The sequence below is a fragment of the Uloborus diversus genome, chromosome 2, assembly GCF_026930045.1.
Source record: "Uloborus diversus isolate 005 chromosome 2, Udiv.v.3.1, whole genome shotgun sequence".
NCBI classification, from domain to species: Eukaryota; Metazoa; Arthropoda; class Arachnida; order Araneae; family Uloboridae; genus Uloborus; species Uloborus diversus.
In genome coordinates this window covers 132,896,447-132,920,101 of record NC_072732.1, presented here as the reverse complement: position 1 = coordinate 132,920,101, position 23,655 = coordinate 132,896,447, and the positions used below count along the sequence as shown (strand labels likewise).

General features: G+C 31.5%; 1 protein-coding gene across 2 annotated transcripts in view; it reads left to right on the top strand.

Annotated features, from left to right (window-relative positions):
* The window catches only part of LOC129217349 (mitochondrial dicarboxylate carrier-like), a 55,665-nt gene that overhangs the window by 24,248 nt on the left and 7,762 nt on the right, over window positions 1-23,655 (top strand). For both annotated transcript variants that reach the window (XM_054851632.1, XM_054851634.1), the window contains exons 4-8: window positions 3,802-3,962; window positions 14,398-14,439; window positions 18,410-18,524; window positions 19,200-19,292; window positions 20,620-20,700. In XM_054851632.1, coding sequence (XP_054707607.1) covers window positions 3,802-3,962; window positions 14,398-14,439; window positions 18,410-18,524; window positions 19,200-19,292; window positions 20,620-20,700 — 492 coding nt within the window. The remainder of the gene's footprint in view (window positions 1-3,801; window positions 3,963-14,397; window positions 14,440-18,409; window positions 18,525-19,199; window positions 19,293-20,619; window positions 20,701-23,655) is intronic.

Genomic DNA, 23,655 nt, shown 5'->3' with positions numbered 1-23,655 from the left:
CTCCCTCGTCAAAAAAAACCATCTGATATAAATATGCTTTAAAATCATTCAAAACCAACTTAGTTCAGCATTTAAAATTTAATAATGAAATAATAGCTTGCAACTATCCAAGCTGAAACAAGTTGCCAATAAAAAAAACTGAATGAAAATTTTCACAAATTCAGATTTATTGTCTAAAAATGTTATTGATAAATAAAATATTAGAAAATCAATAAAGATATACAATACTTACATACAAACATACATGCAAAAAAAAAAAAAAAAAAAAAAAAAAAAAAAAAAACGATAATATTAAGTTCAAGTGCATAAATTTTATTGACTATGCAGCTAAGGATCCCGTGGCTCAATGTCTACCAATCACAATCTTGATCTTTGTGATGTAAAGACATCTGGCAAAAGAAATCCAGATGTTTTTGCATCCAAAAGCTTATAATTTTGAATTGAAAAAGGGGATCTTGGGAATCTGGAAACATGTGTATTCAGTATCCTCTTTATTTCTGCTGAACAATGTTGGATATTTCCTATTATTTCTCAGCACAAAGGTATTTGTTTATTTCTCAGCTATGCTTCTATGTTTGTATTAGGGATGCACCGGATATCTGATAACTATCCGGTATCCGGCTGATTTTTTAACTATCTGGTACTATGAGGTATCCGATCCGACAAGCTACTCCGGATCCGGATATCCGACAGTTTTTTGCAGGATATCCGGGCAGTTATACGGTAAAAATGTGAGAGATATCTGGGGTTGATGTGGGGTTATCCGGTACGAAATGAGGGTTTAATTTTCAATTTACTTTTGCAAAAATTCCAGTTAAAACTTTCACTGTTTCATAAACTTTTCGATGATGCTTTCTCTTTTAATTGCTGCTTCAAAAACGACCATTCCTCTTCAAACCTAGCTTCTGGCATTCCCCCAACCTAGCTTCTGGCATTCCCCCGCGTCGTCCCCCCTCTCCTTCGCGAATCTGCTAACCGTATGTTGCCAATAATTTCTCCCTCCCTCTCTCACTCTCTCAGCTTTAACACGCTGAAGTGAAAAGTCGACCTTGAATTGGTTCATATCAAAGCGCTTGAAGTTGGAGGAGCGACCATGTTGAAAATTAAAATACAGTCAAGTTCCGACTTGCGGGAGGAATGCATTCCACTACTCCTCTCGCTTAAGTTGAAATTTAGCGTAATAGAAAAATGTATGAATTCGGATTTTTAGAAACACACTAAAAAATTTTAGGTATTTGTAAACACCTCTCACACTATTTTGAACCATTTCTTAACTATATACTCAACTGTCATATTCAACGCCGATCTTAACTTGAGTCCATTGGAAATTTTAGAATGTTGAATAAAGTAATAATTGCTTTTCAGAGAATAATTATTTTAACTAAGACTTTCAACTGATATTTAGCATTTAAAATAGACTGAATATAGCAGTGAGAAATAACAGCTGTAAGTTATTGCTTCATTTTCTTCTTTCTAATTTTTAATTGTATAGTATAATTTTTAATAATATATTTAGGAATTTAATTTGTATTTTTTAAGAATGTGTATTTTTATTTTTTCTAGAATTAAAGTAAAATTTAAGTTTATTGTTCAAATATAAAATTTATAAATTCATTTAAGAAAGATTGAATATGTTTAGCATATTTTTAAATATTATATATAAGATGTCAATTTGCATCATTAAGAATGTGTAACTTTTTTTTTTTTTTTTGGAATTTAGTAAAATTTCCAGTTGATTATTTAAGAATTGTTTTATTAATTTATTTTTAAAAGTGTGAACGTGTTTAACACGACTCTTAATAGTTTGTTTAAAATGTTAATTTGCATCATTTACGAATGTGAATCTTTATTTTCTGAAATTAAAGTGAAATTTTCAGTTGATTATTTAAGTATAATTTTATTTATGTTCAAAAAAATTGTTAATATGTTGAGAATGACTTTTAATAATATATTTAAGATATTAATTTGCATTTTTTAATAATGTGAATCGTTATTTTCTGGAATTAAAGGGAAATTTTAAGTTGATTATTTAAGCATAAGTTTATTAATTTGTTTTTAAAAGTGAACGCGTTGAGAATGACTCTTAATACTGTATTTAAGATGTTAATGTGAATCTTTGTTTCTGGAATTAAAGTAAAATTTTCAATTGATTATTTTAGCATAAGTTTATTAATTTGTTAACTGGGGTGCCCACCTAGGGGGGGGTATGTTTTAGGGGTATTTTTCTCTTTAAGGGGGATTTATGGTTTTTAGGGGGTTGGCCCTTGCTCTTAGGGGGGCACCCCTGTATTTAAGATGCTAATTTGCATCTTTAGAGAGAGTGAATCTTTGTTTTCTGGAATCAAAGTAAAATTTTCAGTTGATTATTTTAGCATAAGTTTATTAATTTGTTAACTGGGTTGCCCACCTGGGGGGGGGTTAGGGGTATTTTCTCTTTTGGGGGGCTTTCTATTCGGGGGTATTTATGGTTTTTAGGGGGTGGGCCCTTGCTCTTAGGGGGGCACCCCTGTATTTAAGATGCTAATTTGCATCTTTAGAGAAAATGTACCTTTATTTCTGGAATTAAAGTGAAATTTTAAGTTGATTATTTAAGTTTATTTATTTATTTTTTGAGTCAAACTGGCCCTGTTTTAATATTTTCTTTTTTAACTTGTATGTTAGAAAAATTTTACACGTGTATTATCTGTAATAAAAATGATTTCAAAGCAAAATTTTATTTTTTGTTATTTCTAAATTGGAAACAAGAAAATGTATTACTTTATGATGAAATTTTAAAAAATTTCTATACGTCATGCAAATCTAATAACAAATACAACTCATTATACGACCTTTAAGATTTCAACTATGAATAATTAAAAATTTAAACCATGTGTACATTACATACAGAATTAATTTATGCCGAAAGTTTGTCTCTTTTGAAAAAATCTGTCGAAATAAAACAATATTTTAATGTTTCATTTTATATATAGCACAATTCCTAAATTAAAATAAAGAGGCTCTAAAAAAGTACATTTGAATGTACTTAACAGGTGTTTAAAGAAATGATATGTGGAACAAGTTTGATTTATTGTTTTGAAATGGCGTTGTAGAAAAATATGCGAACATGCAATGCAATCGAAATGCCGGATATCCGGCCCGGACATCCGAATCCGGCAGGTAAGGGGGCATTGATTATCCGGTATCAGGCAAAATCACTATCCCATGCATCCCTAGTTTGTATCTCACAAATATTCTCTAAAACAGCCTTTGCTAACTTAAATCTGCTTTAACTATCACTTTAAATTATAAATCTTAATCGCTAAAAATTTAAAGCTTCTCTAGATATTTAATAGTTTTTCCATTTCTTAAAGAATGTTCTGTTATGTTATGGTTTTTTATTTTTACATTTACAAATGAGGATGTTTTTAATGCATTAATTTAATTTAACAGGCTATAACTCCTCATCCCTTGAAATGTGTACCTAACAGTTTTTGTTTCTTTTAACAAAGGTTTTGTGTGTCTAATGAGTCATTTCACAGCAAGCTCAAATGAAATATAAGATCCTCAACACAATTTGGAAATAGCCCCCCCCCCCCCCCCCCCCGGTCCCTGCTGCAGTATCATTTACTTTTATTGATAAATTAATAATGTGTCTTGTTGTTCCAAATAAAAACAATATATTCTTGTTGAAAGTTTTTAAATACATTCATTTCCAAGTTCTTTATTTTTCTAACATAACTTTTTTTTTTGTATATAATGTGAGTGTAAAATTCATTTTTTTGCTGCAGTTTCATTAAACAGAATATCATTTTCCCCCCTTAGTTAACTTATTCTACTACAAGGTTTGGTATCTATGAAACTGTAAAACAATACACAGTTAAACCAGGTGAAAACATGCCTTTCTATAAAAAAGTATTACTTGCAACAATAGCTGGTGCTACTGGAGGTTTTGTTGGCACACCTGCTGATATGGTTAATGTAAGGTATGTAATTCCAATCCTATTTATTAAGCACTTTTATTATACTTGGCCTGATTGTCACAGAGTAATCTGAGGCCTGGTTTTGCTTATATTTCAGCAACTAGATCACTTAGAGACTTCTGGATTTCACTAAATGATTTGCTTAATCTTAAGGTACAATTTAACACTGAAAAATTAAAATTCTGAAATAAAATTATTATTTCAGTTAGGATGGAAAATAGCAAATTTCATGTAATTTTCCCATTAAATATTTAAATATAAAGCCCATTGTTACAAATTTTGTTGCCTTGCAACTAATGTTAAAAGGAATCATAATGAAAATTTTGAACCAAGGCTTCTCTCATGCAAGGATGACATTAGCAAGCATACATCTTAGAGAGGAACATGGATTAAATTTTAGTGCCAACTGCTTAAAGTTTTTGACATGTATATAGTTTTTTTCCCTTTAAGTACTGAGCATTTATATGAAAAAATAAGGTGAAGTTTTGTGATGGTAAAATTATTCTATTTCTGAAATACACTAAAAAGAATACAATAATAGAATTTTTTAAAAAATACTAAGCACTTTTCATAACGCACTCAAAAGGACAAAATAACCTTTCTGGGTCAGAAAGGACAATTGCATTCCTGTAGTTTTCGGAAATTCCAAGAAAATGACACCGCAAACGAAGAAAAGTGCGGTTCTAGTCATTTCAAACCGAACTTTCCTAATAAGAAAAATATGCATGTTTGAACACTCTTAAGTTATGATTGAAAGCTAGATAATGATAAGAAATTCTCTTCATGTCTTGAGCCGCACTTTTCTTCGTTTGTGGTGTCATTTTCTTGGAATTTTCGAAAACTACAGGAATGCTTAAATTGTTGTTTCTGACCCAGAAAGTGTATTTTGTCCTTTTGAGTGCATTATGAAAAGTGCTTAGTATTTTTAAAAAAATTCTGTTATTCACTGAAACATTTTGTACATTTATGTTTTACAATATCAAGATTGCTTCACTTGATATGTTTCCAAATACCTGTTCCTAGTATTTAACATTCAGATTTTATGCGTCAATTTTAAGTCTATAATCATCGTTGTCAATAGCCACTGCAAGGTGATCTTCTGCCTTAGATCATTCTCTTAGATTCTTATGATGTTATTTTGTATATCTGATCTTTGCAAAACATGGTTTTTCCATTGGAAGTTAAGGCAGTCATTAAATCATCATATGATGTGTTCCTCTAAAAGTGTGAATAAAAAGTCACTATCATGTAGGTGGGGGTTCTTCTTTGTTTTTTATTTTAATTTTAAAATTTGTAGAGCCTGTTTGTAACTAAATGTGGATCAAAACTGCTTGTTTTTTAAGTCCATCTGTTTACAAACTTTTGTTAAATATTTTCCCACTACTTCTTGAGACATAAAAGTGACGCTTAATAAGGAAAGTTTGGTAATGTTGTTCCAGGCCCGGATCTATAACTTTTGTGCCCCCCTCCCCACAACAAAATCTGTAGGGCCCCTCCCCAGAGGCCAACAGTATATATTTGCAATTTGCAACTATAGTAAGTCTTAGTGTTAGTTTTTTTCCAATTTTTCTTTTCAATTTCTTGGGTCGTTGGGACGTCCGCAGATCCGGGGTATGCTGCTCATTCCATTGAAGCAAGTATTATCCAAAAAACCTAATTGGAACTAGTCCCTACTGTGATCTATTTACAGGGATCAAAGTCGTCCTATATTTCCTATAAATCCTATTTTTTTCAAAAAAGGTCAAAAACCATCCTATATTTCCTATAAATCCTATATTTCCAAAAAAAAATCCTATATTTTTGGTACCCCAGAGGAACTCTACACCTTATGCATAACAAGTTATGTGACCTTTCATTGAACGTTATGCCATGCTTCATGAAAAAACAAGCTCTTAAAGAAAAACTAGTGAAAATTTACTAAGAGGAAAAATATAAGAGGGTGTGTAAGTTGAGAAAACATTTTTTTTTTTGTGGATACACCCTAATGTACATTAATGACGAAGATATTCCTAAGAATGTAGCAGATAACCCCATCAATAAGTATTGGAGTTTTATCTTTTACCTGAAGGACGAAAAGCTGCACTAACCTAATTTGACCAAACTTGTTAAGGCTGTCCTGAATTTCTCTTCTGGCCAAAAGGAGAGAGGCTTAATAAAAGAATTGTGGCTAGTGACAAAGCAAACATGAGTTTAGACACAATTGTTGCTCTCATAGTGGTAAAAAACTTGGTAAAACACTGGAAAAGGTGCATGTAAATTTTAAAATATTACACAGTTGTGCAAAGCAGCACACTTGAAATATAAGGAACAGAAAGAAAAAAAAAATCTGGAAGAAATAAGAAGGAAAAAAGGGGAATACGAAATTAAACATTAGGACTCAAATGTAAATGCATAATTGACATCAAGGCTGGACAAGCCGTAATAGACGCTGTTAATAAAAAAAAATTAAAAGCTGCTTTAACTCCTTAAGACCGAGGCCGCCCGTATATGGCTTTGTAGCTTAGATCCGAGACCGCCCGTATCCGGCCGAGTTCTGCGAATTCAGGGGTGGTGGGTAGAAGAAGACACCCTACTGGCGAGACCTCCCCGAAGAAGACCCTTTCTTCTAGCCGATAGCTATTTAGCAAGTGATAGCGACAACTGCATGAATGGGGAGCTGCTACTGACTTGATGTCGCTTGGCTTCCTCAAAAAATGAGAAAAGATGAATGCGTTGTACGATTTCGTTTCAATTTCCTCCTTTTCTAATCCTCATTTTTTTGTACCACTTTTTTAAAAATAAATTCTATTCTAGGATTTATAAATTAATGTTTTGTATAATTTTTATGATAATTCGTACAACATTAAAGCACAAACTTTGCAAATAACTGCATATACATGTTTCAGGGTTACAAGGAACCTCGAAACACGGGTGTGCAATTACTACTTGCAATATTTCGCCATCTATTAACCTTTTCTATTTTCATTATTTTTATTTTCAACCCAAATGTAATTATTTCTTTCCAGTTTTAGAAACTTAAAAGTAGTACTAAGCAAATCAGAGCTTGGAAGGCATCTAAACAAAACAAATCTGCCCAGAGCTTTAACTTGCCCGTGAAAATATAACTGCACCCCACCACACAACTGTTACCCAAACAGTAGCGCCCCACAAAAAGTGAGATAGGAGGTCATAATTCCATAAGGACTTAAAACACACATAATATGTAAAAATGTATGCATGGGTCAACCAACTCCAGTATTCAGGTCGCACGGGTGACTAAAGAAAAATGCCTTAGATACTCTCAGAATGGTCGAAATAAAAGAATTTTGTTACGATATTATACAATTTACAAACTACCGTATTATCCGCTTTACCTTTAGAGTTCAAAATTTTGAGGTAAAGTGATACTTGCTAGCAATATAATATATATTTGCACTTATAAAAATTTAATCACAAAATAGCATTTTCTAATTTTCTTCTGAACAACATGTTATTCAATAATTTGGGAAATTCATTCAGTTTGTCAACATGTAAATTCAAAACCATGATTTACAAAAAAAAAAAGGTGAAAAATGACAATCTGCTTAAATCTTCAAAGACAGTTGTCCCTGAAATGGGATAAACAGAAATTTTCTTAATGGCGCTAAGTCACATTGTAATATTCTTTTAACGATTGTAGTGTAACAAACACCGAAAAATCGGATTTAATTCTTTCCTAAATTCATTTAATTAATTTATAAAGACATTATCTCTTGCTTTCAGTAGCACATCCCACAACTTTGTTTCCTTGAAAATATAAATTAATTGTTCAATTCTTCAAACAAATTAAAGTACGTATTTACTTCTGTATAAATGGCATTATTCAGGAAAGCATCATCAGAATAAATTGTAGGGAATATTTTTTTTAAATCATGTCATACAGCATTTTACTTACTGATAAATGTAAAGAAAATCTAAATCTGTGCTTCTACATATGTTGCATTTACACTTTTAGCTCTAATTTAGAATTAATTGAATTTTTAAGAGAAAACAAATGTCACCTCCTTCCCCCAATATGAAATTGTTGTCAATAATAATTAAGCGATTTCAGAGTTGCATTAAAACAAGAAAACTTTCGTTCCTTACAGATTTATCTATCTTGCATTTCTATGTTAAAAAGTTGTATGTTCTCATCTTTATCATATATTATTAGCTAGTTAGATACGATAACCATGGCAACTTGTGGGTTGGGGGGGGGGGGGGCAATTTTACCTTACTTTTAAAAGTAAAGGAGCTTTGCCCTCTCACTTTTCAGAGTTAAAAATTAACAATCGACTGAAAAATTATTTCTACTCGGATTGATTTTACGGATTAATTTATTTTGCGGGAATAAAACCAAAAAACTCAAAAAAAAAAAAAAAACTGAATTTTTCTTATGTTATTTCATTGGAATGAAGATTATAATTGGAAGAGTTCAGGGCTGGATTTGAAAGTGTGGAGGCCCCGGGGCAAACGAAGGAGTGGAGGCCCCTACTCAGGGTTCGAAAAGATCATCATATTTTCGAAAATATCCGATACTTTGATATACAGTAGAAGACCATTATAACGCCGACCTATATAACGCAATTCTCTATAAACCGTGCAACTTTCCAGAAGTAAACAATAGGTTTTGAAGTTTAAAAATACCTTTGTTTTGTTACGCAAACATAAAAATTGTTACTTTGAAACAGTTTTTCATCTTTCCATCTTAATCCAAAGCTTTTAAATGGAAATTAGTACCCTCCCCCCCTTACAGTAAACAGAAAATACAAAATGACTCTTGCAAATGCAGCTGTTATGCAAACCAAGAAGCTAGCAGAAGTGCAGGATAATGCACTTTCTTTTGATTGGGAAATATATTTATTTGTGAATAACTAATTGTAAAGTTGGTGCTTTAATACTCATTGCAGATAAAACTCATTCTGAAGTGCTAATATAGAGACATATTTTGAACATTAGTTTCAAAATTTGTGAAATGATCTATATAACGCAAAAACCTGTATAACGCAAAAGCTCTGGTCCCAAGGTGTGCGTTATAATGGTCGTCTACTGTATATCCGAATATATTGATATATATGTATATATCCGATATTTTCGACCCGTGAAAGCTAGGATCTTTTATAAAAATTTTATTGTGGAGGCCCCTTTGTTGTAGAGGCCCCGGGGCAGTAGTCCCGCCTGCCCTCCCCTAAATCCGGCCCTGGAAGAGTTAGTCTACGGTGGCTATTCATCCCAAATTTTGACGCCAAACTCCATTTTTATCTGTCATTTAATAAGTAATGTCAAAATCAAATTACATAGGCTAGTTTTATTTTTTTTAAAAAAGAGGGGGGGGGGGAAATAAAGATTTCGTGGCTTCCCCACTAACCATTCTCTTATCCCCCGTTTTTTGAGGAAAAGATTTTTTTTTTCATTATTACTCTTGAAAAATTATCTTTCTATTATTTTCTTTTAACTTTCCTTTTTTTTTTCTCCTCATTGGGATAGCTTTTATTACTTGTTCGTAGTACACTCAGAAATGGAAAAGAGGAGATAGGGGATTTCTTCCAAATATTTGAAAATATTTTCAAAAACATTCTTTCAGTAATTATTCTTATTATCAGTTTGTGCAAATTTAATTGATTGAAATTGGAAAATTTAAATTATTGCATAATAAATCTTAAGCTTGTGCTTGAACTGTAATGTTCTTATTTATGATTAATATATTTTTTTCTTTTTTTACCTAATCTATAAAACAAAAACAAAAAAAAAAACAAGATGACTGTTATGCATCTCGACATAAGTTTGAATGCCATCAAAGATACCATTAGAGCAAAAGTGAAGAAGTCCGCGCGCCCGAAGCGTGAGTGATTAAGGTGACAGCTAACCAGGCCTATTGCAATTAGCAAACAGAAGAATGGAAGAGGAACGGTCGAGGGGTCTTCAGCGTGGACGGTTCCATTTCTAAAATAGCTTAGGCGAAAAAGTCAGGACTTAACTGTGGCAAAGTTTCCCCCCGGCTCGGTCTTAAAGAGTTAAAAAGGTCACGCAGTTCTATGTAATTTGTTGCTAAACCATTTTGATTTTTTACAGAAATAAATTGTTATTTTCTATAATATTATCATTGTTTTTATTTATTTTTGATGTGTGAGGAATTTAAATTTTCATATTCGGACAGTTAAGAATCAATATGGCAACAATTTTTATATACATACCTTTTTATCAGGTGGCACTAAAAGGTAACTTTTTTATGAAGTTTATGCGAAATTTAATCTTTTTTTTTTTTGGCGTCCTGTAAATCCTATATTTTTTAAAAATAGGTCCTATATTTTTTTCCAAAAAATGTCCTATATTTTGTCAGTTGGTCACTTTGATCCCTGTATCTATTCACCTTTTATTTGATTTGTTGCATTGTTTCCTGAGTTGAAGAGGGATGTACTGCCAAAAATTCTAATTGTTTTTAGAGCCTCTTAGGTGCAAATGTGCTAAAAATCAAATATTTGGGGATGTAATATTTTTGACACAAGGGTAATATTATTGTAATGAACTTTTAAAATGTCTTCTTATGGGAAAGCTTAATCAAACTTGTAGTTGATAATCTAGTCATGTCAAAACCTAAAACATGGCTTTTGATCAAAGTATATGGCAAATTAAAGTATAAAAACATCAAAATTATTGGCTGAATTTGTCAGATGAATAAATCAAGATAATTTTTAGCAGTTTTATTAGTTTTCCAGAATTGAACTCAAAGGTCATTGTAGTTGTAATTTTTTTTATACTTTAATTTGTCACTTTCAGAGCAGGGTTTCGGACACTACGGTAAAAATCCTGGTTTTTACTGTCCTGTTCAAAACCCTTGCGTCCAAAACTGTCCGAAAGTGTCCAAAACTATATTTTAGAAAAATTGTATTCTGTGAGAAAACATTAAAAAACAGTATAAAATGTATCAAAGTTATGTTTATATTGAACTTTTATTCAAAGAGAACATTCAACTCAATTATGCAGCTGATTTTAATCTAGTTACATAAAAGTTGAATTCTTGATTAAAATTTCCATTTGTATGCATGAGTTTATTTATTATTTTTATTATTAACTAGCCGCCTGCAGCGACCAGCTGGTCCGCCTTTTTACGCCATTCGCCTTTTTGCGCCAGAGTTGCCGCCTTCGGCGGCTGCTTAGACAATTTAGCAACGGTATTAATCAATGTTTTTCTCTTTTTTCTCAATATTATCATTCGCCTTTTTACACCGATGTTGCCGCCTTCGGCGGCTGCTTAAACAAATTTCTAGGCAGTATCAATCAATCTATATCTATCTATATCATTAGTAGTTTGAATAAAATATTTTCTAGATCTATCTCCAATTCCGTCGTTTGGAATGTTTTTAAAGGGGGGGGAGACACAAACGACATACTCTTCATGCAAATCTTGTCGAAAAATAACAAAAAGCACTTGCACTTTCATGTGAAAGCATTGTTTTTTCAAAGTCATGGTGTGTGGGGGGGGGGGCACTGACACCCCGTTGAAATTCCTTAAATGACGGGCATGCCTCTTTCTTGCTGTCCATCTGCTATATCGAACTCTATTATTTGTCTATCTATCAATCTATACGATCTGCGCATGTCTACCTCCTGACAGTACAATCTTTTTTTTATTTAAGTATTAATTCGAAAACAAAAACATTTTTTGTCCACTCAACCTCTATCTATCTCTGTATCTACCTAACCTAACCGCCAATTCGTAACAGAAACGAAGATCATGCAAAAAAGCGCGGGCTTTATTTATTTAATCAAAGTAGCCCTCAAAAATAAAGGCACTATGTTCCCCGTAGTGTTCAAAAAGTAGCTCTTGCAAAAAAAAAAAAAAAAAAGGTGAAGAGAAGGCAAACAATTTCAGATGGATCACGTGATGAGGTAAGCTCGGAATCAGCCGGCAAGCGAACAGCGCGCGTTGTGTTCTGCCATTAAAAAAATTGTAGAAAAAAAACTATTGCGTATTTTTCAAAACTTTTTTTCTTCTGAAGGGGGCGGAATGTTTTTACTATTACCGACTAAAATTTTAGAATTGAGGGTTCAATACTTGTCGCAGGATGGGTTTCGAAAAAAACTAAACCCAGAAAAAAATGTAAAATAAAGGTTCTTTCAAAAATCTATAAAAAATACAAAAATTGCTCTATCTTCAAAATTTTTTCATTCATCATATTTAAAATTAAATTTCCTACACAATAGTACAAAAAATATCCGTCTGGCGCGATTGGTTCGGGATCTGTGAGGTCAAAAGTACTAAAAAGTGCTAAAAATAACATAAAACATTAAATAACTTTTTTTCTAATTAAAATATCAAAAATCGAAGCCCGAGGTGCACATTTTCAGCAAAAACTGCACCTGTGTACCAAATTTCATCTTTCTAGGCCTTACCGTTTTCCCAGGATGCGCGCCACAAACACACACACACACACACACACACAAACATCTTGTTTTATTATATGTATAGATATTTTTTGATATTAGTAACCGAATTTCCCTATGTTTATGCTTGTGTGACAATGAAAGCAGGGTTGGAAAAATTTTTACCATCCTGTTGCAAAACCCTTGTATCCAGAACTACTTTTTGAGAATTTACATTTTGTAAGAAAATATCAAAAACAGCACAAAATGTGTCAAAATTATTTTTTTGAATATTTCATATTTTTATTTTATATGAACATTTAAGTATACGTATATATGTAACTTATTTATGCAGCTAATTTTAATCTAATTACGTAGAAATTAAGTTGTTCATTAAACATTACAATTTGTATGCTATGCAGGAGTTTTTTTTCCCCCATAAACCAATTTTTTTTGACATTTATGCTTGTGTGCGAAAGAAAGTATTCAAAATATATTGCAATAATTGACTTAAATGCAAGAAAGTGCAATTTTTTATAATTACAAAATGTATTATATTAAAAATATGAACTAAAAAACAAGTAGCACAAGTTTTATAACATGAATGTTTAATCATCAATTTCTTGTTCTTTAATCTATAATTAAAGAAATAATCTTTGTTAAAACATCAAGCAAAACTTATTTGAAAAAACATTTTAAAAAATTTAGCTTTTTTTTTCCGCCTAAAATTGCACAGTTAATAATATTCTTTTAAGTTATAAATCGAAAACTGAAATTAGTTGCCTTGGTAGTGTTGTGAATTTCCTTTCATAACTCTACCAACGGTTACACAAGGAAGTTTTTATGTAACAGTTAACATTTTTTTAAGTAAAATATTTTTTAATGCACATTTTGGAGAAAAATATTATTAAATACTCATTATATATATATATATAATTAAACCTCATTTATATCTATGCATTATGAATATTGCAGTAAATAATAATTGATTAGATTACACTGCTTTAGCTTTAGCATAGTTTTGGACTGTTTTGGACGGTAAAAACTACCTGTCCTGTCCTAAACCAGTTTTGGACAGTCCAAAACCCAACCCTGCTTCTAAGTTATTTAGGTGTTATTTATCTAAAATGATCTTTCATGATTTCCCATTGTTTTTCTCATGGTTCTAGTTAACTGATTTTCTCATGGTCTTAAAATAATGCCTTTGTCAGTTACCTAAGCAATGATTTTGGAACTGTATCAAGGTTTTATGAGTGGGCTGGAAATTTGAAAAAATAGTTGCATGATTTCTAAACTCAGTGCATATTTATTAAAGCGCCTTCCAGACAAGCATTTCAAGTACACCATAATCTTTAATAATATCCGCATAAAACTTTTCTTTTTTATTCTTTTCATATCAGTTGGTATTGTGAATTGCTTGTGACAATAAAACAACTCCTATGAGTAAAGAGGTTGTTTACTAGTTGAATTGGCACTACCAAAAAGGAAAAATGGAATGCAGCACAGTCAGAATGTTGGAATGGTAGGCAGCAGCAGTGGTATAGCTGCAATAAACTGACACTTTACCATGCAAAGCATCTCAACAATCTTCGCTAATTAATTGGTATTAGATCTCCTTTCACATACAAGATGATAGGAAAATAGCAATCACTAATTGGCATTGACTTTATTTATGTATCATCAATTGTTTTATTTTTTAAATCTATATGTAGTTTGAAAGACTTTCCTAGCTCATGATATGCACTTTTGTATGTTCCTAACTCTTAGTTTACAGTTGTCACAATGTTCTTCAAGCTTGCCTGTCAAGATAAAGAGCTGATAAGGGGAATGTCTGTGATTGCACTCTTTTTACTGTAGTCTTGCACTGTATATGCTAATTTGACATGTTTTTCTTGTCCTGATGTTACCTCTGCCATCACATTTCTATTGTTTCTATTGATTTCATCTTTCAACTGAATTAGGTATTCCTTGCATTGGTAACAAGACGTTGATTTGTTAATTAGTTATATACAAATTAATGAACTTAGAATTGTAATGTAAAATTTACCATTCAAACTCAACTTTATTTCTCTTCCAGAATGCAGAATGATATAAAGTTGCCAATTGACCAAAGAAGAAAGTAAGTTTTAAAAAAAATCTCCCCCCCCCCCCTCTCCCTTTTTTTCTTTTTTTTTGAAATGGATATATAAGATATTCTTGTGGCAAAGAGATTTTATTGGTAATTAAAAAAAAAACTGCTATGAAGTGTGGTTAAAAAGAAAAAAAAACCTACTACTAAATGAAAGCTTCATTCTAATTGCTGGCAAAGCTAAACAAATGCTCTTAAGTCCATAGTTCTGTAGCAGATTTATTTGATGTTTCAGTAGTTTTATATGTGCAATGCAGTAAACCTATTTATGTAACTTGAATTGGAGATTATTGTGAAAAGAATTTCACATTTAATTTTAAATAATAAGAGACAATCACTAAATCGTCTGCAGGTTTTAGATTTGTAATTGTTTATAGCTTGCTGTTAAATCAAATTATTCTAAATTTGAGGTAAAGATCTTTCAAAACTGGCTGTTATTTACAGTAGTAAAATGCAAAATAATACTGGGATCATTCTGAGTTCTATTCATCATTAGTTTTATGAAATATGGAAGCATGAAAACCAAGGACGGATGCAAGGAAGGGGTGATGGGGGCGATCGCTCCTTCCTTGAGCCTTGAGATACATTAACTTTTTTCTTCGGGTATATTTTCGATATTGAAGTTCTAAGTTGGAGGTCTGGAAAATGCAATCGTAGCCCAGCTCTTATTACTGTGGCATAGGGACCTGAACTTTCTATAGGATTTTTTATTCAAGGGTTCCTCTTGGATATTTTTTGAAAGGAACACAAGTGTAGGGCACCTTTGATTACAAAAGTATAAATGATAGGGTTCAGTAAACCCCTTCGAATAATTTTAGAAATTGAAGTTCAAAAGAGTAAAATACATTGGCCCCCTCCTTTAACATTTTCTGAATCTGTCCTTGACAGGGTTGGCTTTCTGCCGGCAGAAACTAGTTTTTGCCGTGCCAGTGGCAGAAACTGGTTATAACCAGTAAAAACCGGCAGAAACTGGCAAAAACTTTAAAATATGTTTAATAACTCTAGTAATTAGTAAATGATATTTGTTTAAGTAAACTAAAAAATTAAACATCATTTCATCATTTAAAAAAATAAAATCCCATGCTCGTGCCCTTGATTTAGTTCAGAAAGGGAACTTTCCTATTGCAAATGCTTAGTATTTGGATTGATTTAACAAAGGATAAAAAAATCATACAGGGATGCTTAGGAAAGAGGAGTGACATACAGAATTAAACAGGCATTACTGATTGTAATTTGCTCACTTATATGCTTTTTCTAAATTGTTTGTGATTGAAATCATCATGTCATGTGCTTCAAGAAGAAAGTGCCAGAATTTTACTTAACTAACAGGGCCCAATATAGGTTGATTTTACAACCGCTTTTCGGTACTTTCACAAAAATCTTATTTTAAAATTGGTACTTTCACAAAAATCAAGTTATAAAATCAGCAGCTTCACAAAACTAATTTTGAAAATCGACACATTCTAGAAACAATATTAAACAAAAAGAAAGTTTCACAAAAACCTGTGTTTTAAAATAGAAAACATGTTTTTCTGTTTAAAACATGGTTTTCTCATAAAATAAAATGCTTTGATGATTTATATGAACAATCGCTTAGGTAACATCTTTTTCATAGCATTAAACTCAAGTTTCACTGTTTGTCGCGAAATTGCTTTTAAGCAATATTTTAGCATCAGTTTTAGGGGATGGTGATTTCCTGAGTTGTACACAGTTAAAGCTTATTGAGCAGAGATACAATGATATTTTCCCTACCTTTTAGGTCCCCCCCCCTCCCCCCCGCCAAAAAAAATCAAAATATTAGTTTATGACATTTGCACTTTTCAAACTAACGTTTAAATTGCTCTAATTTTCTGAGACAAAAATTAGAATGTGCCTTTAAAAAATCACAAAACCAATACTAATTTAAAAAAAAAAAAAACTTTCACAAAAATAGAATATTGATACAGTACTTTCACAAAAATAGGTAGTGAGAAAAAAATCCTGGATTTGCCCCTGACTTAATTTTGTATCTAATATCACAGCTTTGCAAAACAAATTGGCCCCATTTCTCAAAACTTATTTTTCCAGTCAAATTTTTACCACAACCCCAGTTACTACATGGTGGACCAGTTATACAATGGATGAAAGTTTCATGAACATTGCTTGTCCTTGATGCATTGTCTGCTAACTCTTCTGTTTTAAGAATATTCTAAAATTTCTCATTTGTGCATAGTAAATTGAGAACCTGTTTAGATTTTTGAAATCGCCTTTTCTAAGAGGCAATTGCAAGATCCAAACAATGTAACAATTGGATTTTGAACTGTGATAATTTTGTAACAAAATTACAGTATTTTGCTTAACAATTAATTATTTTTTCCATGCATTTTTTGTTGTATATCAAGAATGAATTTTTTTTTTTGTTTTGTTTTTTGAGTTTTTGCCAATTTCTGCCGCAAAAGTGGCAGAAAGTGGTTTTTGCCATGCCGGTTTTAACCGGTTTCTACCAGTGATTTTAACCACCTCGGCAGAAACTTGCCAACTCTGGCTCCTTGATGAAAGCTGAGAAATGGAACAGGAAAAAAACCCCAAAAAATAGGCAAGACAAAACTGAAAAAAAAAACTGAAAGAACATGTTATTCATTTAATTACAAAGGAATGTAAGTTCGGAGTGTCACACTGTTTCTGCTACCAGGTTGTCACTTATATCTCTTTGCTTCTTAGCTGCTTGATATGATCATCCATTTATGTGTATTTCTAATAGGTTTAAAAAAAAAGAAAAACGGAATAGTTGTTGCTGTCTTGTCCCAGCTAAGCTGGCAATTTGATCTGTTCTGCTTTACTTTTCCAACTGTACCATAATTTAGTGTGAAGTTGGACTTCCACAGTGCCCACATGCCATACGGACCGGTTTATAGGGTAGGCAACCATTCACAGCACAACAACACATTCAACAAAGGAAGGACAAGGAGAGGGGAGAGAAAGTACATCCATGCCTGAGCTAGGATTCGAACCTGGGACCTCCCCACCCCGGTAGCAGAAACTGCGAGATGCGAGACTTGCGTCGCAGATTTTTCAGCGACCTGCAGACAATTTTATAAAAGAACAAAAAGAAAGAAAGAAAAATAAATAAATAAAAGACATTAAAAAAAAAACAACTTTGCAAAGATTGTTTAGACATTGTTTTTTGGCCGGAAAAGCAATGGATGCTTTCAGCATTTCAGCTAGAAACATAGTCGCCATATTTGGTCATTCACAAGATCGAAGTAGATAAGATGCTTAAGTACCTAAGTTTTACTAAACATTCTAAACAAAAGTTAAACTAAAACATTCATCTAAAATGCAGTTTCCTGCAACTTCTCATTTTATTAACTTATTTATTTATTCATTTAAAAAAAATTTAAAAAAACCTATTTTAACTTAAATTTTCCACACTTAAATAAATATTATTAAATAATTGCTTTCCATAGTGTGCAGAGTTCTATTTATTTTTATGAAAGTAGTGAAAAAACTGCCCCCCCCCCCTCCTTTTTTATAATTTAAAACTCGGCGACAGTGGTGGCCACTACGTTTTTCAGGTCTAACGGCCACTGGCCAGTTGGAAAATTTCTGAGTCTTGACCTTTAGTGTATTTTATGAAAACTTAAAATAAAACTGATAATAATGCTGCAGATTATTTTCAACTGTCCAAAATGGTGTCGCAGACTGGATAGAAAGTTTCTGCTACTGGGCTCCCCACTGCAGTCAGACTCCTCTGACCACTAGACAGGGCGGGTGGCAAGGGAATAGTTACATTAATAAATAAGGCTAGAATTTGATACTTTTAGAAGTCGTACTGATTTTAAAGATATATTGTGGGAACTGCATTCATAGGTAATTAATAAATCAGCAAGCATTTTTCTCAATTAATGGTTAGTGTAGTAAATTTAATTAATCCATATTGTTTCCAATTTCTGTTGTAATTTTATTTGTGGTTTAACCCTAGCTATAAACACGCACTAGATGGCCTTATTCAAGTGTACTTCAGAGAAGGAATTAGAAAATTATTTTCTGGTGCTTTAACAGCTACACCCAGAGCTGCTCTTATGACAGTAGGACAGGTAAACTTTACATATATTTATAATCTTAAAATTTGATTTCTAAATGTGTCTTAGATATGATAAAGAATTTGGTTTGGTCTTTGTTATGAAGTTTATTAATACTTTTGAACAGTACTGTATTTGATTCAGTATTGTTTTATTAAATGCATTTTTTTTTAATGATTTGCTTTATCAGACTGTTTTTGCATATCAGTTACCTGAAACAAAAGTGCTGTAAACTTTATTTGTTTACTTATTTTCACTTTATTCTTGTCATATGAGTAATTTTAGCAAATTAATGAACTAAATATGATTGCTAAGAACTAAAAATGTATTCTGAGGATGAAAATTATCTTTCACAAAAACTTTTTTGCTCTAAAATTTCTTCTAAGAGTTCATTTTCTAATTTAAATAGACACTTAATGTACCAAAACCACATTATATTAACATTTTAAAGTTTATTTAAGCATTGTTTTCAAGTCAAGTTTGATTCTTATTTCAGTCAAACTTTCTTTTAAATGACCAGCCCTTATGACAATTATTTTTGGTAAGACTCGATAGTGACTGTCTTTGTGAAGTTTTGCTCTAATTCAAATATTCTAAATCTATAGGTTCTTTTTAAGTTTTTAGAAAATGCTTTATAATTTTATTCTATTTCTGAGTAAGTCTTAGATGATACATATTTTTCTTTTGCAGATCTCATTTTATGAACAGATAAAGCAAACATTACTAACTACAGCATATTTTTCTGACAATCTGATCACTCATTTTAGTGCTAGCATAATGGCTGTGAGTATTTTCGATTTCTTGTGTATGTTTCTATAAGGTACATTTTACTTAAATATTTGTTACTGGAATGTTTGTTGTGATTTTTAGTATCAAAATTTTCTGTGACTGATTTATTTAACTCTCTGTTAGTTTGAACGTCTTATCATGCTCTACCGAGCATGTTTCAAAAGCATTTTACACTTTTTTTTATAATGCTAAATGTTCATTGTCAAACGGTTCAAGGCACGGGGAAGTAGCTAAACATTGATAGAAGGTAGGGCACTTAGGTTACATAGCAAGCTTGGGTTACATATTGGTATACAAGCTACTCAAGAAAAAAATTTCCGTTGGGAAGAATTTCACACATTTTACTCCTGTGATCCAGGAACATCTGCGGGTTAAGCATCAATAAGAATGATTATCTATTTTGTGAATCATTATTAGTCTTTTATGTATAACAGAAAAAACCTATTGTTTGTGCAAATTCTGATTGGGGAAGTAGTCCTTGAAATTAATGCATATGTTTGAAAGATTCTTGCCTTGAAAATATTTTTTTTTCATTAAGTTGAAATGAAACAAAAAGTAAATTCCAGAAAGGGAAAAGTTAATTAATAAATAGAAAACTAAGTGGAATAGATATCTAATACAATGGATTCTAAAGTTGTAATTTAGGTCATAAAAATTTGGGAACAGTTTTTCAATTACTTTAAAAAATGAGAGTGTACAGTTTGATTTTTTTTCTGAATTTCCATTCATAATAATTTCAATGTTTTTTTTTTTTTTTTTTTTTTTTTTTTTTTTTTTTTTTTTTTTTTTTTTTTTTTTTTTTTGAACAATCAAAACTGCTGTTTGATTTCTGAACTTCATGTAGTTGTCATTCACTAAGCAATATCTAAAAGTTTAAGCTACCAATCTTAAAAATTTTAAAACTTCCATGTGATTTAAACTGTGGCAAGTAAAAAAAATAATAATGATGAGAGGAAGGTATTATTAAAATAGTGCATTTCATTCTTACCATAATGTTAAATTTATATAACTACCATTCAATTTAAATGTTACATATTAATGTGTACACTGTGAAGAGTATTTATTGTGCACTCAAAGTAATTGCCAAAATTGGTTCTTTTTTTTTTTTTTTTTTTTTTGAAAATGAGCTTTTTATTTGAAATTAAAATGTATATTTTAAAAATATCATAAAGGAGGACAGTTTTAAACTTAGGTATTGAATGTTTCACCTTTTTTATGTTTTACAACTGTACTAAACTGTAGGTATTAGTGTCTTAAATGTGCTTCTTGAATGATTTCATCTTAACTACTTGATTCTAAAAAATCCAACAAATTATTTTAGGGTGCAATAGCAACAACAATGACTCAACCCTTAGATGTTTTAAAAACACGTACCATGAATGCCAAGCCTGGTGAATATAAGGTATAGTAATTTTTAAATCACACTTTCACAAATATTTTCCTTGTGTAATATTTAAATTTGTTTCCTTTAAATTTTATTATTTTTTTTTACAGTCAACTATTGCTTGTTGCTTCATAAACCAGATATATAACAAAATAGAGTTAGCATGTACTTTCAACATACGTGTGTTTATTAACTTGGTCCGCGGGCCAATTTGCTGGTACTGGGTACTGAATGTACGCGAAAACAGTGCTAAACTAAGTTATTTTCTAAGTCTCAATTTTTATATTATGATACCCAGGGAACTATTCCAAAGCATTTTGTAAGCTGCCAGACCAATCGCATGGGCCAAACATCCCACCAGACACAGTTAAAACAAACTACCAGATACCCGTGGACACTAATGGCTGCCAGTGGCGCAAACTTACCTATTTTCTAAGACTCAATTTTGATATTATGATGCTCAGGGAACTATTCCAAAGCATTTTGTAAGCTGCCAGACCAATCGCATGGGCCAAACATCCCGCCAACCACAGTTATAACAACCTACCAAACTACCAGATACGTCCCATGGGCACTAATGGCTGCCAGTGGCACAACCTTACTTATTTTCTAACCCTCAATTTTTATATAATAATACGTGTGAAACTATTCCAAAGCGTTTTGTAAGCTGCCAGACCAATCGCATGGGCCAAACATCCCGCCAGACACAGTTAAAACAACCTACCAAACTACCAGACACTTCCCCTGGGCACTAATGGCTGCAAGTGGCATAACCTTACTTAATTTTTAATTCTCAATTTTTATATTATGATATTGTGCAGCTCTGGTTAGTTGAGCTATGACCTTGACTATGTTTACCGGTTTTAGGGGAGTTTAGTGAAAAATAGAAGTGTTATTGGCTCGGATTTTAATTGGAATATTTTTGAATAACTACATACTAAGAAAGTTTCTCAACTCAACTTAGCGCTAATTACCCCTCGCTATTTACCGAAACAGAGGTAAACATTGTCAGAGTCAGAGCACAAAATGCAAAAGCTGCACAATACTCAGGCAGGGTGGCGACAGATCAGGGAAATCAGGGAGATCAGGGAAAAGTCAGGGAACTTTATTAATCAGGGAAAAGTCAGGGAAATATCAGGAAATTTTGAAAAAATAACAAAAAATCAGGGAAAATTGATTTTATGAAGAAAAAAAAAATTTTTTTTTTGCTTTACAAAATTAAGTATTTAATTCCCTACGCATTTTCCGCCAATTATCTGTTCAAAAAGAAAGTAAAATTAATGAGGTGCGATTATACACTGCCGTATATTTGTGCATCTTTTTTCCTCTACGCCAAAGTATTGAAACTTGCTTATTAACAACAGGATGAACTTCCTAAGATTGCTTCTGTGTCTTTTAGGTTGTTTATTTTACGTAGCTTGAAATTTCCTTTTACACTTTCAATGCTATGTAAAATAAACAACCATACAGGCAAAGAGGAAGCCTTCATTAATGCCTTAGCTCCTTTGCCTTTATTTCATTGTCTCGAAGTAATTAGGGTATTGCAATCACAATTTCAAGAAAACTTCGGTTTTTGAATTAATACTATAAAAGCTTAAAAGTTATTACTTCTTCGCGTTTTTAATTAAATTGCTAAAATTGAACTTTCAATAAAAAAAACTTGCCATTATACTATTTGTTGTCACCGCAGATTATAAAGGTTTCCTTTTCTTCAGACTTAAGTGATTCTTTAATTTTATAACCAAGTTGTATTCTTCTTTCATATATTTTGAAATTAACTAATTGCTTTTTTTTTCTTCTTGCAGTTCAAAATTGTTTGTTACAAAAGCAATCTAAGATTTTTTTTCGTTACATACTGAAATCATTTGAAATAGAGTTAACTTGTGTACTTAAGTTAATATATTTATTTTTTTTGTTTTTAAAATGCTGTATTCATTCATTAAAACCTATGTTTTTGATTAGAGAAAAGCTCCCTATGAATGGATGTCAAATGGTTTCATCTGTTTTGCATAAATATGTCAATTAGTTACGTAAGAATAACTACAGTACTTCTATTCTTTGACTATTACTTGTTATTCTTGCAACAATTATTATACTGTTTGAGAACTTAGTTCAAAATAATTTCAATTACTTTTTAGTAATATCATAAATACACATATGTTTTTAAGAGATTTCAATAGTTTCTTAAAATTCTTATGCTAAGTGGTTTCTGGAAGCAAAGTATTTTTTTAAAAAATTTTCTATAATATTTCCATTGTAGAAAAATTTAATATACTGTTTTGAAGGTTTTTTTTCCTAAAAAAATTGACTTGATATGTTTTTTTTTTTAACCATTTTATTAAAAAAGTAGCATCTTTTTAAAATCAGGGGTTGATCCAGGTTTTATTTTTTGGGTCCCCATTTTTGTGAAAAAGCAAAATATTTTTGTGAATTTTCTTTATTTTTTTAAAAAAGACCTTCTCGTGATTTTTTTCTTGGAAAAGATTATATTAAAGCATTTTTAGCTGTCGTATCGTTATAGAAAAGCCCTAGACAGGTTTCTGGGGTGATTGCAAGTTCTTGAAGAATACCTGAAAGCTGTCAAGAGAAAATGCGCTGGGGGAGGGGGGAAGTAAGACCCTTAACATTTTATTCGTAATTTGACACATACATTACATTTATTGCTTTTTACAAATATACATATGCAAGGCACACTTTCTTAAGGTGAAAGTCTCACAACAGATTTCCTGTTTACCCCTCTCAAATACTTTAAGAGCAACGAAAATTGCACATGCTGCTAAACGTAATGATAACTCCTAATAAATACAATATGAACAGACTCAAGGATATCACATATTTCTTAACACAGAAGTGAAATACTCATTAAAGATTCCATGTATGTGTTTGAAAAACTTAAAAGTAATTAAAACCCAAAATAATACTGCACCAGCATTCAGCGTTTAATTTTTTGAATTTTGACCTTTATACTTTTAC